The sequence below is a fragment of the Anabrus simplex genome, chromosome 1 (genome assembly GCF_040414725.1).
Source record: "Anabrus simplex isolate iqAnaSimp1 chromosome 1, ASM4041472v1, whole genome shotgun sequence".
NCBI classification, from domain to species: Eukaryota; Metazoa; Arthropoda; class Insecta; order Orthoptera; family Tettigoniidae; genus Anabrus; species Anabrus simplex.
In genome coordinates this window covers 368,438,012-368,462,451 of record NC_090265.1, presented here as the reverse complement: position 1 = coordinate 368,462,451, position 24,440 = coordinate 368,438,012, and the positions used below count along the sequence as shown (strand labels likewise).

General features: G+C 38.5%; 1 protein-coding gene across 1 annotated transcript in view; it reads right to left on the bottom strand.

Annotated features, from left to right (window-relative positions):
* The window catches only part of Parp1 (Poly-(ADP-ribose) polymerase), a 271,411-nt gene that overhangs the window by 175,411 nt on the left and 71,560 nt on the right, over positions 1–24,440 (bottom strand). Inside the window, exon 5 of the mRNA XM_067134916.2 lies at positions 15,780–15,993. Coding sequence (XP_066991017.2) covers positions 15,780–15,993 — 214 coding nt within the window. The remainder of the gene's footprint in view (positions 1–15,779; positions 15,994–24,440) is intronic.

The following is a 24,440-nucleotide window of genomic DNA, read 5'->3' as shown; positions in this document are numbered from 1 at the left end:
AGCCTCTTTTGGAGGTCTTCGATTAGGTTTATGCAGCCCTGTTATTGTACCTGGGCAGCATGCTTACAGGCAGCGCAGAACCACATGAGCTTGCGGTTTCTCCGTTTGAGAATGTCATATTCTCCTTGTGTTAGGGTTGAACAGTCCTTGTGTATGTGTGACTTGCAGTGATCGCATTCCACCATGATCTTAGTCAGTAGCAATCCCTTTTGTACAGGTAAAGCATTCTTTATCTATTTGGTGGTAGTTTGTTGGCACGATGTATCTACTGAATGTCGGGTGTTAGCATTAAATTCCTTGTGATAATCTATTAATGTGCATCAGTTGAGATGAGAGCAACGAGGACCGGACCGGACGCTTAGCGTCTCGAACAGGTCATTTCAAGATTACACTCAAAACTCAGTGTGACCCACTCTCGCAATGGGGCATCCACTTGCAACTACACTCAGAAACACACTGTGAATCACTCTTGCGAAGGAACATTCTCTTGCAACGAGTGTCAAAGTATATTTTATCTGATCAGTTGGGATTAACTCATCCTTTTTATATAAATTGCATGAATATTTTATTTGTAATTGTATTGTTACTTTAAATTCCTATGATACTGGGTTGGGGGATGGTAAAAATAACATAAAAACAATATAAAAGAACATATTATAAAAAATAAACTAATTTTTCCTTGTAGAGCTTCTGGATAAACTATGTTACCTGCTCTTCGATTTGGAGCTAAGATGAATAGTGTGTTTGCCTTTCCAACTCCTGAACATCCCTCATATGAGAAACTGAAGAATAAGTAATTAAAGCGTTCAAATTCGTTTGGGAGAAATACGGTTTTTGAAGATCGAGTCCTGCAACTTTAACTCTTATACGCTCCGCGAGCCGATCTCTCAGCTCACAAGTGGTATTGCTTAAAACACTCGGCATGCCGAACGATCGGCTCTGTGTTTGGATGGCTGTATTAGTACCTTAATGGACTCCCAGATGTCAGGAAAAGACAGCAATAGTAGCTTTTGGATTTAGTTTACACTCTCCTCGATAGAGATACTAAGCTCATCTGTTTGAAACAAATAAAGTTATCAAACCACGTATGTTTACCGCATGGCGAGTTGAAGTGTGCTGCTTGCGAGTATAGTCTTCTTTAAGCTTCAAATTACATGTTTTCCTTTGTTATATTGTTTCCATTTTAATACTAGTTTATTGTTTGTTATATTTTGTTTATATTCAACATTTATCGGTGTTCTCAAGTGAAGTTTAGTTTAACATTCCGTGTTATTAGATTTTCATGCCACGAGTAGGCCTAATTTCTTTAAATAGCTGGGCCAAGTTCTAAGCTAAATAATTCTGAAGTCTTGGATTATTTAGATGCATTAGACGATGACAGTGCCTTTATAACCAATAGTGATTCAGATTTTAGTCTGAGTCACTGGCTGAATGGTCAGCAATGAGGCCTTCGGTTCAGAGGGTCCCAGGTATGATTCCCGGCCAGGTCGGGGATTTTAATCGCCTTTGATTAATTCTTCTGACCCGAACACTGGGTGTTTGTGTTTGTCCCAACACACTACACTACCAACCACCACAGAAACACACGATAGTGATTACATCCCTTCATATAGGGTTGGTGTTGGGAAGGGCATCCAGCCATAAAACAGAGCCAAATCCACATGTGCTACACAGTTTGCACCCGCGACCCCACAGGTGTGAGAAAAGCGTTAGAAAAAGAAGAGTGATTCGGATTTTACAGATAGTGATGATAGGAGAATCTTTTTCAAAACATAAATGCAGACTCCGGAAGGTATGTGTACAGTTCTTTATGTCAGGTGCTTAACTCATGACTAAATAAGAATACAAAAAACAAAATAATATCATGTTATACAGAATTAAATGCTCTTATTTTCAGAATGACTAATCAACAATATCACTAACGAACAAATTACTTTTTAAGTATTTGAAAACTGATTTGTATTTTTTGTAATATATTTTCCAATTTTCAAAAAAAAATTAGTAAAATATGCCATGAACAATTTTGGGATATTTTTTTCCTAAAACTATTTTGAATAGTGTACTATTGTGATATTTTCAATTTTGTATCTTGGGATTTCTTTATATAGCAATTTTTTACATTTTAACATGCATAACCATGAAAAATGGTCTGAGTATTTTGGGCTTGGCTGGTGAAAATAGCCTGAGAACAAAAGGGTTAAGAGACTGTGCTTGTGCCTTCTTGATGCAAATAGCAAAACTCGAATGAACAGGGAACTGCAGACGGCTAAATTAAAATGGTATATCAGAAGGGATGATTTGTCTCCGAGGAAGGAAAACTACTTCACCCGCGGCACGTCCAGTCATGTTCGTAGCTTCAGTAATATTTGGCATCGTTACAGAGTGGAGGATTCATATTCCTGAGAAGAATAATCGGTGCCACAATTGTCTGCAGCAAAATCTTGGAAGGTATTCGAGAAGCACTTTGTAACAATGAGCAGAGCATTAAGGCAATATGTGGGAAGGACTTCAGTGACTTTGAGTTACCAAGACCTCAAAAAGGGCAAGGCAACCCAACAGTGAGGTTCTCAGGGAATTAAAGGTCCTATAATACTAGTCAACTGGAACAGGAAGTGCAAAACAGGCTACCTATTATAATCTTTTGCCTGAACAGCGTGGCACCTTAAACTGCGTTATTGGGAAAATTCCCAAGTCGAGAGGGTGTCGTTTAATTTCTAGACACTCCAGGGGGTACCAGCAAAAGTTTTGTCATCAACGTACTGCTGGCTAAAGTTAGGAAAGGTAACAGTATTGCAGTAGCTGCAGCGTCATCAGGAATTGTGCCCACACTGTTACCTGGTAGAAGAACAGCACACACTACCTTCAAACTGCCACTGAATTTCACCAAAACTGAGATGACTAAGCACAATAACAGCAAAGACTTGCAGCAGCCAGCACTGCTGCATCAGTGTAAGCTGCTGGTATGGGACGGTTCCACAATGGCTCAAAAGTGCGCTCTAGAGGGACTTAACCGCACTTTGCAGGACCTGAGGGACAACAACCAGTTGAATGGAGTTCTGTTGGCGGGCACTTCAGACAGATATTGACAATCATACAGAAATGTACCCCTGCTGACAAAATCTACGCCTGATTGAGGATGTCTGTCCTGTGGAACCATGATGTTAAACTCAGTCTGACGAAGAACATGAGAGTGCATCTGCACAACGACAAAGATTCAGGACAGTTTTCAGCAGATCTCCTCAAGATAGATGAAGGAAAATTTTCTGCTGACAACTAGCAGAGAATCGTGCTCCCTCCAAACTTTGGCACTCATCATCTCCTACCGATAATCTCATTTCTTCAGGGTTTCCTAATATACACCACAAATAACTGTCATCTGACTGGTTGTGAGATCAGGGAATATTTGCTCCAAAAAATGAGCAAGAAGATCACGGAGATTTACCCAGGGAGAGCACAACATTCCTCTCCATTCACACCATTATGGATTGTTGGTTACAAGAATAACGTCTAGATAGACGAGGCGACTAATACTAAAGAAGTGTTAAAATTTACCTATGATAACAATATTTACAATAAGATACAAAAGTTGAAAACCAGAAAAGCACCTGGAATTGGTAAGATTCCTGGAGATATACTAAAGACAATGGGTTGGGACTTGGTACCATATCTGAAGTACTTATTTGATTATTGTTTGCATGAAGAAGCTATAGCATATGGATGGAGAATTGCTTTAGTAACCCCTGTGTATAAAGGGAAGGGTTATAAACAAAAAGCTAAAAATTACAGGCCAGTCAATTTGACATGCATTGCATGTAAGCTTTGGGAAAGCATTCTTTCTGATTACTGTATATTACGCATGTCTGCTTCTTGGATAACTGTGCTTTACAGTAAAACTTCGTTAATTCCAAGTCGTTGGGACTTTAAATGACGTGATTTTGAATTGACTGCCAACTCGTAATTCAAAAATGCCAACCCTTGTGGCATCACAAAATATTCTAAGACCCATTACTGCATGCAATTAACCTTGATTTACAGTTAAACCTTTCAAATGCCATAAAAAATAACTATTTCCAAAACAGACATGATATAGGCTTTTGGGCTTGTGCCGTGTCAAGAAAATAAGGTGAAATTCTTCACGTTTTGCAGAGAACTTTGCTCTGCATTATCAGAAGGAAGGAAGGAAGGAGAAGCCTTTCTCATGAACAGTCGAAATTTCCTTCTGATGACGCAGAGCAAAGTTCTCTGCAAAACATACAGAATTTTACCGTATTTTCCTGACACTGCATAAGCCCAAAAGATTATATCATGTCTTAAGTACAGGCCGTGAAAGCATCAATGGCAATATTTCCAAAATGTATTTCCAAAATGTAGGAGGGGTACTGACTGGAGGGTGATTAGGGATTTAAATGAGACTATGGAGTGGGTATGTGGGAAACTGGGAGTGAAATTTCTAGATCCTAATGGGTGGGTAGGAGATAGGGATCTGCGCTCGGATGGCCTTCATTTAAACCGCAGTGGTATGTATAAGTTAGGAAATTTGTTTGGAAGGGTAATAGGGAGGTACAAACAGGGAAACGGAATGGCCTGGGGAGCGGTGATAAGGGAACAGGGAACTGGAAATCAAGTAGGGATGACATAAAATTGTTAGTGTTGAACTGTAGAAGTATTGTAAAGAAAGGAACAGAATTAAGTAATTTAATGGATATATATTTACCAGATATTGTAATAAGAGTTGAACCATGGCTGAGAAATGATATAATGGATGCAGAAATTTTCTCACGGCACTGGAGTGTATATCGTAGAGATAGGATAGGAATGGTGGGAGGGGGAGTGTTCATTCTGGTGAAAGAAGAATTTGTAAGCTACGAAAAAGTTAAAGATGAGACACATGAAATTCTAGGTGTAAGGCTCATTTCTAAAGATAATAGGCAACTTGATATATTTGGAGTGTACAGATCGGGAAAGGGTAGCACTGATGCGGATTCGGAATTATTTGATAGGATAGTCAGCTATGTGGGAAACGACATGGAAAGAAATGTGATTGTAGCGGGAGATCTGAATTTGCCAGATGTAAATTGGGAAGGAAATGCGAACGACAGGAAGCATGACCAACAAATGGCAAATAAGTTAATATGGGAAGGACAGCTGATTCAGAAAGTGATGGAACCAACCAGAGGGAAAAATATCCTGGATGTCGTGCTGATAAAACCAGATGAGCTCTATAGGGAAACTGAAGTAATAGATGGTATTAGTGATCATGAAGCTGTTTTTGTGGTAGTTAAAAATAAATGTGATAGAAAGGAAGGTCTTAAAAGTAGGACTGTTAGGCAGTACCATATGGCTGATAAAGCAGGCATGACACAGTTTCTAAAAAGTAATTATGATCGGTGGAAAACGGTAAATAAAAATGTAAACAGACTCTGGGATGGGTTTAAAGAAATTGTTGAGAAATGCGAAAACAGGTTTGTACCTTTAAGGGTGGTAAGGAATGGTAAAGACCCACCTTATTATAATAGAGAAATAAAGAGACTAAGAAGGAGGTGCAGACTGGAAAGAAATAGAGTTAGAAATGGCTGTGGAAGTAAGGAGAAATTGAAGGAACTTACTAGAAAATTGAATCTAGCAAAGAAGGCAGCTAAGGATAACATGATGGCAAGCATAATTGGCAGTCATACAAATTTTAGTGAAAAATGGAAGGGTATGTATAGGTATTTTAAGGCAGAAACAGGTTCCAAGAAGGACATTCCAGGAATAATTAATGAACAAGGGGAGTGTGTATGTGAGGATCTTCAAAAGGCAGAAGTATTCAGTCAGCAGTATGTAAAGATTGTTGGTTACAAGGATAATGTCAAGATAGAGGAGGAGACTAAGGCCAAAGAAGTAATAAAATTTACATATGATAACAATAACATTTACAATAAGATACAAAAGTTGAAAACTAGAAAAGCGGCTGGAATTGATCAGATTTCCGGGGATATACTAAAGTCAATGGATTGGGAGATAGTACCATATCTGAAGTACTTATTTGATAATTGTTTGGTCGAAGGAGCTGTACCAGATGAATGGAGAGTTGCTATAGTAGCCCCTGTGTATAAAGGAAAGGGTGATAGACATAAAGCTGAAAATTATAGGCCAGTAAGTTTGACATGCATTGTATGTAAGCTTTGGGAAGGCATTCTTTCTGATTATATTAGACATGTTTGTGAAATTAATAACTGGTTCGATAGAAGGCAATTCGGTTTTAGGAAAGGCTATTCCACTGAAGCTCAACTTGTAGGATTCCAGCAAGATATAGAAGATATCTTGGATTCTGGAGGTCAAATGGATTGTATCGCGATTGACCTGTCTAAAGCATTTGATAGGGTGGATCATGGGAGACTACTGGCAAAAATGAGTGCAATTGGACTAGACAAAAGAGTGACTGAATGGGTTGCTATATTTCTAGAAAATGGATCTCAGAGAGTTAGAGTACGTGAAGCTTTGTCTGACCCTGTAATAGTTGAGAGGGGAGTTCCTCAGGGCAGTGTTATCAGATCTTTATGTTTTCTTATATATATAAATGATATGAGTAAAGGAGTCAAAAGTGAAGTTTAGGGGGGAAACATCAGAGACATTTGAAATTAAAACTGGACTACAGCAGGGAGATGGGCTCTCACCACTATTATTTAACTGTGCTCTAGAAATGGTAATGAGGGAATGGTTTAGAAAATGTCCCCCCAAAATAAAGATTGGCCGAAAAATCAAAACAAATTGCCTGGGTTTTGCTGACGATTTAGCATTACTAGCAGTGGACATAAAAGAAGCAAAAACCCAGATATCAGAACTTCAAAACATTGCAAATAAAATTGGCCTCAAAATATCATTTGAAAAAACAGAAATTATGCCCCAAAAACCAACACAGCTAAAAGAAGTCACCATAAATGGTAATAAAATCAAAATAGTAACTCAGTTTAAATATCTTGGAGAAGTAATAACACATAACTTAAATGAAAAAATCTCAATCCAAGTAAGAACAAATAGATTAGCTAAAGCACAAAAATTAACATGGGATATCTACAAAAAGAAATGTCTATCAATAAATACAAAAATAAAACACTACAACACAGTTATAAAACCGGAAGCTACATATGCAGCAGAAACACTCTTTTACCTGAATAAACAATCAAAGACTGACAGACTTCAGAAAATTGAAAGGAGGATTGGAAGAACCTGTATCAACAAAAAATATCAGAAAGATGGACAGTGGCGGTTAATACCTAACAAAGTCGTGTACAAAGAGCTAGAACCCATTACAGATACTATGCGTAAGAGGAGACTGGGATTCTTTGGACATATCATGAGGATGCAGGACTCGAGACTTCTGAAACAACTAGTACAACACAATCTCGTCTCAAAAAATACCACAACAGGATGTAAATGGATCAGAGAAGTAAGAGAGGATCTGAAGGAAATAGGCCTTACAACAGAAGACACCAAAAATAAGATAAAATTGAATACAAAACTCAAGAATACAAACCTCCGCTTTACCCTTACACAAAACAAACCAACAACACGCACATTTTCAACTGAGGAAAGGGCACGAAGATCGGAGCGTCTGAAGAAGTACTGGGAGGACCGCAAAGCCCGAACAATCCCTTCAAAGAGACCTGAACGACGGACTGACTAAAGTGATCCTATGTGGTCATAAAAGAAGAAGAAGAAGAAGAAAGGAGTGGAATCGGAGGTAAGGCTTTTTGCGGATGATGTTATTCTCTATAGAGTGATAAATAAGTTACAAGATTGTGAGCAACTGCAACGTGACCTCGAAAATGTTGTGAGATGGACAGCAGGCAATGGTATGTTGATGAACGGAGCTAAAAGTCAGGTTGTGAGTTTCACAAATACGAAAAGTCCTCTCAGTTTTAATTACTGCATTGATGGGGTGAAAGTTCCTTTTGGGGATCATTGTAAGTATCCAGGTGTTAATATAAGGAAAGATCTTCACTGGGGTAATCACATAAATGGGATTGTAAATAAAGGGTACCGATCTCTGCACATGGTTATGAGGGTGTTTAGGGGTTGTAGTAAGGATGTAAAGGAGAGTGCATATAAGTCTCTGGTAAGACCCCAACTAGAGTATGGTTCCAGTGTATGGGACCCTCACCAGGATTACCTGATTCAAGAACTGGAAAAAATCCAAAGAAAAGCAGCTCGATTTGTTCCGAGTGATTTCGGACAAAAGAGTAGCGTGACAAAAACATTGCAATGTTTGGGTTGGGAAGAATTGAAAGAAGAAGAGCTGCTCGACTAAGTGGTATGTTCCGAGCTGTCAGCGGAGAGATGGCGTGGAATGACATTAGTAGACGAATAAGTTTGAATGGCGTTTATAAAAGTAGGAAAGATCACAATATGAAGATAAAGTTGGGATTCAAGAGGACAAACTGGGGCAAATATTAATTTATAGGAAGGGGAGTTAGGGATTGGAATAACTTACCAAGGGAGATATTCAATAAATTTCCAATTTCTTTGAAATCATTTCGGAAAAGGCTAGGAAAGCAACAGATAGGGAATCTGCCACGTGGGTGACTGCCCTGAATGCAGATCAGTATTGATTGATTGATTGAACAAGGTGCATTTACAGTATTCAAATAATGCACTCTGATAACTCACTGACAAACATAACCTCACGCAACGCAAGAAGAAGGAAAAGGTAAGGAGAAATCTATGCTTCCTCCCCTGTGCAAGTGCTTTATTCATTGGATTACTGTACCGTGTGCATTTTAGATGCCCTGTAATTGCATGGAAAGTACCCAGTGCCCTTAAAACATCACGGCCTATCGAACTTTCCTATGATAAGGAGAGAAAGTCTCTTGCTTCCATATACGTTACAACATAGTACAGGGACTCTATCCTTGTAAGTTGTATCATTTACCACATGGCACTTCTCTTGTAATTCAAAAATGCCAACCCTTGCCGCGTCACAAAGTTTTCTAAGATCCATTAACGCACGCAATCTGCTTGATTCACAGTTAAACCTTTCAAATGCCATGGAGAAAACTATTTTCGAAATGTATCCAACAAGGTGCATTTACATTATTCAAATAATGCACTTGGATAAATCACTGGCAAACATAACCTCACGAAACGAAAGGGAAAAAAAACACACGATTCAAAGACGAGGACAAGTTATGCTGGGTTCCTTGCGCAAACGCCTAATTTTTTGGATTAGTGTACTGTTTGCATTTTTTAGATGCCTTGCACTTGCACGGAAGGTGCTCGACACCCTTAAAACATCGTGGCTTATCAAACTTTCTTATGATGACAGGGGAAGCCTCTCACTTCCGTGTGCATTGCAACACAGTACAACGACCCCCACCCTTGTACGGATTCCTGGCTGGCACCTCTCCTTTAAAACCCTAAGTTAGTTTGGCTCGGCATTAAAAGAACAATTCAGTTTCATCGGCATTGATAATATTGTTCAGTGCATACGAATTGATATGAGCTTCACTTTTTCGCCATCTGTCGGCACTGCCAGTGTTCGCGGATTCTGCTTCTACGCTCACTGCCTACAACGTGATGCTGTGGCGTTCCTTAAAACACTGAATACAAAAGAACTACGATTTCACTCGAACTTAGCAAATATGAAGCACATTGTACACACACCGAAGTGAGTGAAAGTGCAGAATGCTACCCCTGCATGTTCCAGAAGACTTGTTCTATCATGACGCAGATAAATTTTGAATTTAAATTACTCTGTAAAATACTACTTTTTTTTAATATTAAGGCAGTTTTGAATTAAAAATCTGAATTTTGGTAATGGGACTGACATTGTTCTTCGAATTACAAATTAACCGCATTTCGAATTAAACAATTTAAATAACATGCAAAACCATACCTCATGTTTCCAGCAACGAGAGGTTCTTCAAATCAGGTGGGATTTTGAATTATCGAGAATTATCGAGGCTCAACTGTATTTCGATACCTACCATATACAATTATAGTACAGCAGAAGTCCGTTACAGCGAGAATTCATATCAGCGAAAAATTTACTCGGTATAACGGACTGTCGTTATATCCGATTTTTTTACAAGTCAGCAAAACTCCCATACACATTAAAATCAGTATGAAACGAGAGTCAGCTTGCACAAAACTTGCATTTTCGCGGATAATATCCACTCTATGGCTTACTTGTTTGATATTTTTCGAAATCTGATATTACGTGAAAGTGTATGTTCAATTTTGTCCTGAAAAATTATAGTACCGTATTTCTCCAAATCCAAAACGTCCCTACCTTTTCCTTCAAAATATTTATATCACTCTTAAAAAGTGGTTTATAAAATCATATGAATGCCTTTCTTATACAGTAGCCTACACATTTTAGACTACTTTTTAGACACTGAACATTGGCTTTAGTTATGCCGTATTATTTTTCGGCTGCACAATTATTCTCTATTTCAGCGAGTTTAATAACCATTAACTTATAACTGGCATCATAATATCGAAGAGAACCCGTTGAAAATTTGCCGGCAATACCTATTTCACGTGTCTCTACAATACGACGATCCATCAGGAAAATATTCTTGCTTACTATAAAACTGTTACTTTCACTCAGCGTCAGATATAACTGGCTGCCGCTGCACACATGTCTCACATGCCAGCTTCGGCCAACTTCAGCGGCTAGCGACGCAGATGTTGAAGGTCAACGAACGAGTTTATTGCGCCACTGTATGGCAATTCCACCCTTGGGTTTTTTGTGCACATACCTCACAATTTCATCTGCAACTTCTTTAAAATGTCCATGTTGCAGACCACTGAATTAATTTTTTGTGCAGTACGCATTTTTAAGCTATCCTAGTCTTCACGCTAACGCCGAATATTGGCTTTAGTTAGGCCTATTCGTCCTGGTTAGGCCTATGCCATATTTTCTTTTGGCTGCACGATTATTCTACATTTCCAAGTGTTTAATAACGATTAACTTAAAATTGTCATCATAATATCGACTAGCACCCGTTGAAAATTTGCCGGCAATACCTGTTCCACATGTCTTTACAGTACGATGATCCATCACAAAAAATATTTCTGCCTTCTATAAAAATTTTACTAAGCGTCAGGTATAGGTCCCGCAACAAGAGCTTGCCGAAACTCAAACGTGCGCAGAGACCAATATCTGTTGGCGAAGTTTAAGCTCGTTGCGGGGCTCCTGTGTGTCGCCCGAATGCTGATTACCGGGCTCATTGTTACTCAACCGCTCACTGAGAAGCACAGTGTACAGCTCTCTATCAAGCGTGTATTGAAAAGAAACAGGAAGCGTGTGCTTGTATTACTAATATTTTATTTATATTTCGTAGCTGAAAGTGAATTTGTTGTAGTATAATATTCAGTGTACGTAGCGATGCCCCCGTTTCGTCCTCAATTCGGGAGTGCTAAAACTTTACACAGTCAAACTAGAGAAATTATTTATAATGCGTATACTTTCATGAAAAACCAAACCCATCCCACTGGAAACTTATGTGCTATTCAAAAGAAAGTGGCCGAAGCAACGGGTGTATCGGAAAGGTCCGTGCGGAATGTAATACGCGACGCAAAGAAGATCGAAAGGGGTGAAGTGGATTCATTTTCAACGCCTGGAAAGAGAAGACCGAAGTCTGTCAAGAAGTGTGAACGATTTTGAGAAATGCGCGGTCAGGCGCACGATTCACAATTTTCACAATACCGAAGGCAAGAGACCAACGCTTGAAAAGATCCGTAAGAAACTGGTTGAGGATATACAGTTTAAAGGTTGCGTAAGAACACGTAAGAACACTAAGCAAGATAGTTCGAGGCCTAGATTTTCGATGGAGGAAGACAGAAGACATGCGTGAAATACTTATGGAGAAGCCTGACATAAGGCTCTTACGTGTGCAGTACATACAAAGCATAACGCGGCACCGACAAGAGGGTAGGCCTATTGTTTACACTGATGAGACATATTTGCATAGTTCGCACACCAAGTCAAGTGCTTGGAGCGACAATACTCTTCATGGACTGAAATCACCTTTCTCGAAAGGACAACGATTAATAGTGGTAGATGCCGGTTCAGATGCAGGTTTCGTTCCAAATCCTTTGTTGGTTTTCAAATCCAACCAAACAACAGGGGATTATCACGATGAGATGAACTATAGAAACTACGAGAAATATCTGTCAGAGAAATTAATTCCTAATCTGCCACCCAACTCTGTAGTCGTGATTGATAATGCCTCGTACCATAATGTCCAATGTGAGCGTGCACCCACATCATCCAGAAAAAGAGTTATGCAGGATTGGTTGACTGATAAGGGTATTCCGTTTTCTACAGAGATGATACAACTCCAACTGTACGCTTTGATTAAATCCCATAAATCACGCTATAAGTCATATCAAATAGACAGACTACTTGCTACATATGGTCATATGATTTTGCGTCTACCGCCATACCATCCAGACTTGAACCCAATCGAAATGATTTGGGCTCTAGTTAAAGATTATGTAGCACAAGGGAATGTTACTTTCAGACTCGATAATACAAGAACATTGCTGATGGAAGGAATTGCGTCAATTGGAGCAGAAAAATGGTCGAGTCGATGAAGGCACGTAATCGACACTGAGAATAAGTACATTGCGAGCGATCACATAATGGATGAAGTATCAGACAGCATAATCATTAATCTGGAGGACGATAGTGACAGTGACGGAGAGAGCGTTAGTGATAGCGCGGATGACAGTGAAGGCAATATGAGCAGCTTTCAACCTCTTTCAGAAGATGCGGACTAGAACAAGCCATTGGGTAAGTTAACCGCTATTTTACGATCACATAATTCTTAATCTCTTTGTTTGTTATTGTTATTATTGTTATTTCATTCAATGTTTCTGATTCTGCATGTCCAACAATATCAATATGCTATAGGGCAGCGATGGCAAACCTTTACCAAGTAGCGTTTTATTTAAGGTCTTGTGTATTACGTTTTACTGCCTAGTCTGCCACATGTTATTTTCCTTTAAACTCATCATGAAACCCCTCATCTGACTTCAATTAGGTATTAGATTGCATAACTTGTAAATCCATTCGACTGAATGTTTTATTACTTTATTTTGTATTAAAAATTGCATTTTAAACAAGGTAAATTTTAAGAATAAGGTATATTTTTGCTTTTTGTTTAAATATGACCATAGAATTTACTGGATATAATTTATTAAAGCGTAATGTTAAAATGTGCTACGTTGCTAGATTTTCGAAGTCGTGTTCGCGAGTCATAGGTTCGCCAACTCTGCTATAGGGTAATGTGTCTTGGCTCTGGTTATAACCACAATAATGCATTACATACACGCGCTGTGATTTCACTCGAACGCTAGTCACAGTTCAGCTAGCCAGACCGCCAGCGCAGACGGTTCATTAACAACTGCTGGCAGTAAGGCGATTTTGCGAAGTGAGGGGGACGTGCACTGCTAGTACCGAGCCCTCCCAAACACTGCCGATGTTCTGCGCAGCTTTCTTTGGCAAGCTCTTCTTGCGGGACCTATACAGTGGACGCGTTATAACTCTGCTACTGAGTAGCCATGGCCTTTCTAAGCATTCGAAGACTCGCATTTTTTTAATGCCACTTTGCAGATTTGAGAAACGCTTGTGTAGAGAGGCACCCTGTCATTGTCTCTTCACTATTTCCCGAGATCCAGCAACGTTACACATAGGCACTCAACAACCGGTCGCAGCGGGCCAGCGATGTATAATCAAGAGACGGTCGTTCATTGTCAACGAGTTTTGTGTGCACGCGCAGGGGGTGTGAAAAGTAGCACCGTGGTTACTACGGTAGTTGCCAAGGCTGTGAAAGCTAGACGATCCTTGACATTTCACATGATATTCTGAGGGAAAAAAAATTGTCGTCTTGGATTCGGAGAAATACGGTATCACTCCAGAGGTTTCTGCGACAAACATTTCCGTTTTCTTTTTGAAACGGCGTCACCTAACCTAACCGTATATGAATTATGAAAGCATATTTCAAACTCGTGTAGAGAAATTATAACCTCCTCGCTAAAATTTACATGGAAATAGCCATTCCAAAATTTAACTAGACGCAAGAAAATATAAACTACCCTCTGAAATCAGTGATGTACTCTGCCATATCTAGAGGTGTATCATATTCGTACTTAATTTCAGTATATAACATTAAAATTAAGAAACAGTTTATTTCAGGCTTTATTTTTAACGAATTAACAACTGCTATCAGCCACATTATTTACACATTTATTACGAAAACGTGTTATCGTCTTTCATTTCGAATTTCCTTTAGAAATCATCAGTCGACAGGTATAACTAATCAACTCCAACATCGCCTTCAAATGTCGACGAGAGATGTTGCAAATGCACACAGCGAGAAAACTATACTGTACCGAAGATGTTCGATCGCATTTTGTGGCAAAAATTTCAGTTTTCTTATTCAAACAGCGTGACCTAACTTAACTTAACCGTACTATATTTATCGTGAATACTTACGTATTTCTAGCGCCAGTAGAAAATACCCTTCTTGCTATAAATTTACATGATAACAGCCTTTCTGAAATTAAACAGATGCGAGAAAATAGAAACTAACCTCTGAAATGAACGATGCACGCTGCCATATCATGGGATGTATTCCATCCTTTATTAATTGCAGTATTTAGCATTAAAATTAAGCGATCGTTTCCATAGCCTTTATTTTTAACGCATTAACAACTGTTATCGGACACATTATTTACGCATTTATTACTCAAAAAGTTCTCTTTCATTTTGAATTTTCTTTACGAAACAGCAGTTCACGGGTATTATTAATCGACTCCGACATTGCTAAGAGAACTCGGTAGTGGACATAGTTAGGAATCAATACCGAAGGAGATTGATCGCATGCAACATAATCACTGGGGTGCATAAATATCAGTAACAGAAAAATATCGCTCGTAATAACAGATTCGTCAGTGATAGGGCTTTTGCTGTAACTGAAGGATAATACACAATTTAATATAGGAACTTTGAAGGGACCGGAGAAATTGCCGTTATAGTGGGGTTCTCATTATATGCCATACTCGCATTAGCGGACTTCTATTGTACTTGATGTTCGAGCTTGCTTTCGTCACTACTGTTAACTTCGTCTCAGGCTATTTGGGGAAATCTGTTCTTTGTTATTATTATTAGCACTGTCCGGCTCCATGGCTAAATGGTTAGCATGCTGGCCTTTGTTCACAAGGGTCCCGGGTTCGATTTCTGGCAGGGTCGGGAATTTTAACCATAATTGGTTAATATCGCTGGCGTCGTCTTCATCATCATTTCATCATCACGATGCGCAGGTCGCCTATTGGAGTCAATTCAAAAGACCTGCACCTGGCAAGCCGAACATGTCCTCGGACACTCCTGGCATTACAAGCCATACACCATTTCATTTCATTATTAGCACTTTGGCGGGTCGTAAGTTAGGACTGTCTCCTGCTTCTAGTGTTAATACGATGGCAGGGGTTAATATGGCATTGGATCTTTATGTTCATATGATATTTTGGCAACTGCTAGATAACCTGATAGTGTCTACAGTGATCAAACGCCCATCATATATTAATTTTTCCAAGGTGTGACAAATTACCCATTACAAGTTGCTAGCAGAGGTAAACAACAATTCATTGGGGTAGCAAAATTATTATTCCTACCACCATTTCAATACTTACTGAAGTTCTATGCAATATTTGGATGATAAATACCAGTAACTAGCAATATACGTACTAATACCACATACACAGGGATAACGTCAAAAGCAGAAACTTACCCTGTCTTCACCTGAAGGGACTTCTTGGTTATTATATTCTAGTAGTGCTGCCAATGACTTTTTCTCAAGTTCAGTCCTAAGGTTATCGCGATATTTGTACATTATTGAATTTTGTTTCTTCAATTCAGCTTCGTTTTTTGTATCTACTTTAGACTGTTTAGGTTTTGTGGGACCATCTGTTGAATCACCATCAGCTTCTTTCTTCACCTCAGCACTGGATCAAAAGAAAGGTTCACATAACATCAAACTTGCATAAAAACTTCATAAATCGAACAGATCTGAACTTCTGTATGATTACTTGTCACACACAAATAATCCAATCATAAATCCATCAAAAATGTAACTAAATACTAATCAAGTAAAGATAAGCAAATATGTTTAATTCAGATTAATTAAATGTACCATTAACATTCTTACAATTAAAAACATGTGCAGCCCCTAAAATTACTATTAAGTAACTGCCATTTTTGTTCTCAGATGTACTTATTCATCCCACAGAAACCACCTTATTTGATGGTATAATTGTGTCACCTTGTTGATTCGGTTGTTCACATCATGTTTAGCCAGGTTGTCTTTTGAGACAATGCTGTGCAAGTATTTGAAATTTGGGATGCTGTCCAGCTTTGCTTCATTGAGCATGAGGAATGGTTTATCTCTTTCTGCCTTCTGAACCACCACCACCACCACCACCACCACCACCACCACCACCACCACCACCACCACCACCACGGTCTTCTTCTTGCTGAAGTTTAGGTCGTAGCTCAAACTCATTTCTCCAGCTTTGCAGTCTCTTTCCTAATTTCTCTTCTGATTCAATCCAGATACCAACGTCACCTGCATATATGAAGGCTTGTAGGTCGCCTGTCCTTTCCTTTTAAGTGACTTCATCATGATACCCATCATAATGATGAATAGAAAAGTTGACAATGAACTGCCCAGCTGCATTCCCATCTTCGTTTCAAACCAGTCCAATAAACCACCCCCTACTTGAACATAGCTTCCGTTACCACTGTACATCATCTTCACTTTGTCCATGAGGTTATCTTGCATCTACAATTCTCTTACGGCATTGTCAAATTCTTTCCCTCAGTACCATCATACGTTTTCTCAAAATCCAAAATACTAAAAACAGAGTCTTCTCTTTCTCCCAAAATTTGTCCATCAAAATCCAAACTGGAAAGATGAGAACTGCAGTTGCTCTTTCTGACCTAAAACCGTATTGTTCTTCCTCTAGGAATGGTTTGACAATATCTCTGATTCTGTTCTCTATGATTTTCTTACCGAGACAGTAGCGTACTACTGTGAATAGCTGACGCATTTACATCAGTTTCCTTTCTTAAACAGAGGTACAATTATGCCCTTCTTCAAATCCTCTGGGATAGTATTTTCCCACCATATCATGTTGAGCAGTCTATACAACCACTTGTTTGCCAGAATTTCTGCAGTTTGCAGCATATTCATGCTCAGTTTGTCTACACCTACCGCTCCTTCCCTCATGATCTTGAGCGCCTTCTCTATCTCCAGCCATGCAATTGCTGGTTCAGTGTGTTAACACGGCTCTTCTTTGTCGACTGTTACAGTTCCTGTATCTCCATTCAGTAGCCTGTTGAAGTAGGTTCCTCATCTCATGCCAAAGTTCCATCGTCCTCTTCTAATCACCTTTATGGCATCTAAATAACTTCTCTTGTTCTTCACTACTCTATACAGCAATTTCATTTTTCCTCTATTGTCCTATTCCATTCTGCTCTGCAAACTTGTCCCATTTCTTCTCTTTATATGTTCTTAACAGAAAGTTTCCTTGTCCTGTATATTTCTGGGAGTCTCATGATTTCTTGATCATTGCATTCTTGCACGTATTTCTGTTGTTTTTTGTCTAGTCCTTTTTTTTTTTACATTGCACTAAGTCATCAAAGGTTTTGAAGGATGGGAAAGGGTAAGGATTATGAAGGTAGCATATGTGGCCTTAAGGTACAGCACCAGCATTTGCCAGGTCTGACAATGGGAAACCACGGAAAACCTTCTTCAGGGCTGCTGACAGGTATTCGAACCCACCATCTCCAAAATTACAGCTCACAGCTGCGCAACCCTAACTGCACAGCTAACTTATTCAGTAGTCCCTTCTTTATTTGCTCTCCGTCTTTCATAACTGTTTAGATTCTTATCATTCCAACATGGTGTTGCCTTTTCTTCCTTGACTGAACTTTTCACTCCACATAGCATTTTTCAGCTTCACCTACAAATGTTTTTTTGAAAGGCTTCCACATATACACTCTCTCAATGTTAACAACTTCACTCTTCAAGAGGCTTCATTGGATTCTTCCCTTGTATACTTCCTTTATTTGAATTTCTTCCAATTAAGTCATGACCCTAGGTGTTTCCTTGATATTCTTTGAAGTTTTCCTGGTCATGTGTTGGAAGTTCACAACCAGATGTCTGTGATCACTGTCCATACTTTTACTTGAGATGACCTTGACGTCACTGATGTATCTGCCTCCTTCTTTGTTTACAATGACTTAAAACAGTATCCTGTATCTGCCATCCCAGCTATATCATGTTACTTTGTGGCAAAAGTATTTTCGATACGACTACTTCTACATAACTCTAAGCGTTGTCATCCTTCTGGGTCTCCACTTCCAAAGCAGCGTCTCCCAATGATGTTCTCGCAACCATTTCTTACTACTCCAACTAGTGCATTCAGGTATATAATAATAATAATAATACATTTTTATTTCTTACGTGGGAGTGTGGGAAATCTTTATGAGACACTCGCGAGGGTTCATACTCCACAAGCGTGAGATTCCTGCTCACTAAAACCCACACACCCTTTACCCCACAAAGTATATCTCCGCCCTGGAACCGCTCTCACAATGCTTCAGGGTGGTGACGTGCTTGTAATTTCTCAGGTTTCTTCTTCCTTTATTTCTCCTTCACAGCTGTTCATGAGTATTCAAATCCCTCTTTTTCCAACACAGGATGCCTTCTACATATACTGCCACCTGATCCCAAGATTCTTGGTTTCATAGCATCACCTGCACAATACTTTCTGGCGTCAATTCTCCTTGCTCAGCTTCCAAACATCATCTCAGTGTTGACCAATGATAACATACAAAAAATATGTGAAGTACATCGTCAGCATCATTGCAATAAATACACGCCAGATCCGCTCTACCTACTGTACTCTGTGTAAAAATTTCCAGAAGTATCCGAGATCCGTCAAGAGCTGAGTAAGATAAAAGTTTACCTCACCATGAGCTCGTGCAACCCAATCAGCTAAACATGGTATCAGCCGCTTAGTCCATTTTCCTCGAGATCTTCCATCTTTGCTGCCATTGTTCCATTCGTTGCCTATAAAGTAGCTCCCATGAGTTCGCCACACTTCCTCTCTCTAAGGCAAGTAAATCAAGCGGTGCTACCGCTGCTATCATAAGAACCGCAGGTTCGGATACTGTGTGATATGCGCTTGTAATACGCAAAGCTGATCTCCGCTGTACTGCAGCTATCCTTTGCCGGTATTTTTCAAACTTCAGAGATTCAGCCCAAGACTTCAGCACCATACAGAAGTGTCGAGTGAACTATCCACATCAGAAGTCATCGTTTGCTAGACTTCGGACCTTTAATGTTGTCCATTAATCTACTCAATGCAATCGTCGTTTTCACCACCTTATCCATCAGCCGTCTGATATGATCCCAAAATGTAAGTTTGGTATCAAGTGTCACACCAAGGTACTTTATACTTCTAGATGTTTTGATTACTGTTTGTCCAATATACATTGGAATAACGGTCGTGAATGGAATAGATATTTTTCCTGAAACATGTACGATAAAATATAAATAATTTCAATTATTAAAAGTGTATTGACAAGGTGGACCCAACCAACTATTTTAATAGTTTCTTTAATAGATTCAGACAAGTCAATACAGGATCAAATAAATACCTATGATGGTTAAGTTTATCAACAATCCTTTTCCTTGTCAAGAGAACTATCTCTGTTTTATGATCTGCCAGTTGTAATCTGTGATTTGCCATCTAATCTTTCACCCGTCGCATCGCGTGATTTAGCTTAAACTGAGCCAGCTCCAAATTTCGAGCTACTATCAAAACAGCTATAACATCAGCATAGCCCACTAGCATCATGTCTTCCGGCATCTCTAACAACAATCCATCTTGCACAGTGTTCCACAGATTTGGGCCCAGGATGGACTCTTGTGCTGCACCAGCTGTGAGCCGTTCACTCTCTGCCCATCTTCTGTGTGATATACTAGAGTACGATCTTTCAAATAATTTCTCATTATGCGCATGAGATACTCTGGTAGTTTGAAAGTGTCTTGAAGCTCTTCCAACATGTCATTCCACCTTACCGAATCTTAAGTGTTCTTGACATCCAGAGTCACAAGAAGCGTTACTTTTCGAGAATGATGATTACTCATTTGTGCACTTTTCACAGTATTCAACACTTCCCAATCTGCATCTATTGTTAAATGTCCTCGTTGAGAACCATATTGACGATCAGAGGGGTCCCCAGCTAGTTGAAATGCTGAAAGTACTCTTGGCTACAGATGTTTCTCTAATCCTTACCCAGCAGTATCCAGCATACATAAAGGCCTATAGCCACCAGATTTCCCTTTGCTTATTAAAACCAGCCGAGCTGTTTTCCAGCGAACACTAAACACCCCTGATAGCAGGCAGCTTTTGTACATACATTTTCATCAGCAGATGTGGGCAGAAACCTGCTATCAGCTTTAGTATCTCTCCTGGAATACCATCTGGTCCTGGGGCCTTTTTATTTCAAAGGGAGCTAATCGCTCTCGTCAATTCTTCTGGTCTAAAAAATCGTACATCTATGAAATCATCATCATCATCATCATCATCATCATCATCAGACCTCCCAGGATGATGTGGGAATAATGTACCTACAATATCCATCATTGCATTTGAGTCCATGATCAGATTAGAGTAACTTCCAAGTTTCTTCATGAAGATCTTTTATCCTAAACTCCATGGGTCGTCATCCACTTCCTTAGCCCCACCATTTGTTGACTTTACTCTTTTTAATAGCATTTCTCAGTTCTTTCTTCGCCAACTTATACTCAGCTGTGAATGAGGTGTCTTCTTGGCTGAATCGTGCTCTCTGTGCCCTCCATCTAAGTTGCAGACATCTTCTCTGGTCAGCAATTTCTTTGGCCTACCAATATGCAGAACGCTTCCGTTTTCGTAATATATTACGAGTCATGGACAAATTACAGCAAAATGAAAATGTTAAAGGTCCACCTTTTCAATACCATGAATGTTTATTGATGTGAGTATATATCACACAACGTTTAAAGAAGATTGGTACTAGTTTCGATGCTCATTGCGCGTCATCATCAGCCAACGAAGGAGAGTTCGCCTCTTTTCCCTTATCTTTCTTTTGGCTATGTACATTTATATCACGCCTAATTTGGCTTTCAATCTTTTCGTCAGGTCTCCATGTTTCCATACTGAACTGCTAATCATGACGTTGATTCAAATTATGATTTTCACACGACCACATTGTTGGCATCAAAACCACCTGAATTAAGCTGTTAATTACTGCAACTTAAGAGAACAACGTTTATTCTTCCCACTGATAACATATGTTACCTTATGATTTATGCACCTCAAGCTGGACTATTCTCTTGTTTATTAAGACTCAACATCTGGGATACCTTCTCAAAAATTTTATATTTTACGGTCAGATGCACCCCATCATTTCAACTGGTTATAATCTAACAGTGACTTTATAGGTGCTGTCATGTGTTTTAGATGGTCATACGCATCATACCCTCATCATTTTAACGTTACATTTAAAATTTGCCTTAGTAGGTGCATTCAAGTGTTGTATATAGATACACCTTATGTTCTACAAACCTTAAGCTGGACTATTTTCTCTGTATCATACCCTAACAATTGTGTTACCTTCTCTGATTTGCTTTCATTGTTTTAACTTGTTACAGTTTAACTTTTAACATTAATCCTTGTATTTGCTGTCATGTGTTTTATATTTTAACTAGTCATAGTTTAACATTTGTCTTGCAGGTGCTATCATGTGTTATATATTGCTATTTGATAAGTTGTATTTTGCTCAATTGATTCGTTAGCTGATGATGACGCGCAATGATTATCAAAACTAGAACCAGTCTTCTTTAAACGTTATGTGATATATACTCACATCAATAAACATTCATGGTATTGAAAAGGTGGACCTTTAACATTTTCATTTCACTGTAATCCCAGCTCAATACAGAACAAAATCAAGTTTCTAACTTTCATGGACAAATCACATGCTTTTCAATTAAGCTGCACAGTGAGTTCAACACATTTCTCAACAGCTTCTTTCCTTTTATAACAACAACTTTGTTCTGTTAAACTATCCATTTCATTTCTTAAGACAGATACTTTCTATATTCAACCGTGTTGGTTTATACGATGTAGTATTCATCTGTCGAATTTTAGGAAGGACACGAAAAATAATGTACTGGTGATCACTTCCCGTGTATTCTTCAAACACCCGCCAGACATTGATTTTCAACACAATGTCTTCAGATACAAAAGTCACGTACGGTATAGTTCCCCTACAGCCCAGTTGTCAAAAGGTTGGCACATTTCCAATATTAGTGACCATCAAACCCAACCTAGCAGCGATCTCCATAGTTCGGCTCCCTCTAGGGTTTGCAAGTACAAAATTTTATTTTAATCCACCTGTTCAATACATTATAATATTGTCACATTTAAACTAACTTCATTAAGTAAAAAGTTATTTGTGGGACATGTTTCGCTCCCTTACGGAGCATCATCAGCCAAATATGAATCTCGAAGAATGGTTATGTTTGTGAATAGTGACTCAAGAACCATTAAACCATTTTTTTTCACAAACTCAAATTTACTCTACTAGAATATCATAAAATATATAATCTTTGGTGACACGCCTTAATAACTTGGGCTTAGTAGGAGAGATACATCAAAATTGTGGTAGAATGAGTTGTTCTGAAATACTTAAAACAAGTAGCATGTCTAACATCTTACAAAGATGTGAAATACAATCTTAAGAACTAAATTTGAAAATTTCTTTGCAATGAGATCTGGAAAAAAAGTTTTATATCCCTTAAGGATAAGAGTCAATAAAGATTCAATCTCATAGATTTGATAATTGAACTTGTGACAGGATAATATTGGTCTTCATGAAATTTAAATGCTTGTTGTCATTTGACCTTGGCGAGTGCTGCTGAATAAATATGCTCTCATTGACGTCAGTGACCATACGTTGAAATAGATTTAATAAGGTATGACTGAAAGGGACGTAACTGACGATTGTGGTTAAAGGTTGTTAAGTAGTTTATCTTGTATGTCTGCAACAAGAAAAGGGATCTTGTAAGTAATCGGAAGTTGTGTTGCTAGATAATTGCGTGCTTCTCGAACTTTACTTACCCCTTCAACCGCCGTTTGTCAGTTTAGTGTTAACTAAGGTTGTGTGGAGACTGCTTGCTGTTCCGCGTCTACTCCTTGTGTTGTACGAGTGAGGTGGTAGGAGCTGAGGGGAGGAAGTAGGGGTAGGAGGGGAACTGATAGTAGGTGGGGTTTTGGAAGGGGAATGTCTAGTAGGGGCGCAGGGAGGGGTTGTGTTCTTAAATGTTCCGTGATTATTATTTGTTTTGGGAATGAAAACTTTGGCAAAACTGCTTTTTTCTAGATTAAACGTTTGTAAAAGTTTAGGTAATTGTTCATGTAAAGGATTTCGATTTTGTCATTTAAATTTTTTTCCTTATTGAAATGCTGGTCTAAATGGATATAGATATTTTCTAATTCTGTCATTAATTTTCCCTTTTCTATCTTTCTGATAATCTTTAGCTCATTTTCTATAGTTGTAAAATGATCGCCTGATTCTCTCATAAGTACTCATCGCAGAATGTTTGTTGTGTTTTGCAGCGTTAACATGTTCTAAGTATCTTGTGAGAAAGCTATGGCCAGTTTGGCCAACATATGAATATTTACACTCTACGCATGTTAATCTATAGATGCCGCAATTTACATAAGGGTTATTGTTAGAATTCATACTATTGTGGTAAAAAAAAAAGTCTCTTTGTATTTTGTGTCTTGAATGCTATATTAACTTCAGTTTTTAATAGGATTAGTTATTTGAAAAAAGGCTGGATTAGTGAATGTAAATGTTGTGATTTTAGACTTCTTGGTTTTTTCAGGAATAAGATTAGTTGCAAACTTTTTGTTTGTTTTCGATTTTGAAGTAAAGCAACTTGGTGCCTCCAATACTTTATTGTATTTGATATGTCTTAATGATGCGATATCACAACTTGATGACGGACATGACTGTTGCATGCGTAACCATTTTCAACAATACAAAATCATCTGACCAATCGGAAATAGGCTTAGAAAGTGCCAACTTCAATTAATGAAATAATTTTACAAAAATTAAAAGTCTCTTCATAACATCTTGCCCCCTTGAAAGGAGTTCTTTCAACTAAACTATTGTAACATTGTAATCTTATACCTATTGTAAAAACACTTATTCTGAACATATGCATTAATACAAAATTCTATACATACATATTTTTATCATTATTGAAATTATATCTTTGATGAAAAATAACACAAAGTTAAAGATATCACAGGAAATCTTGAATTCAGTT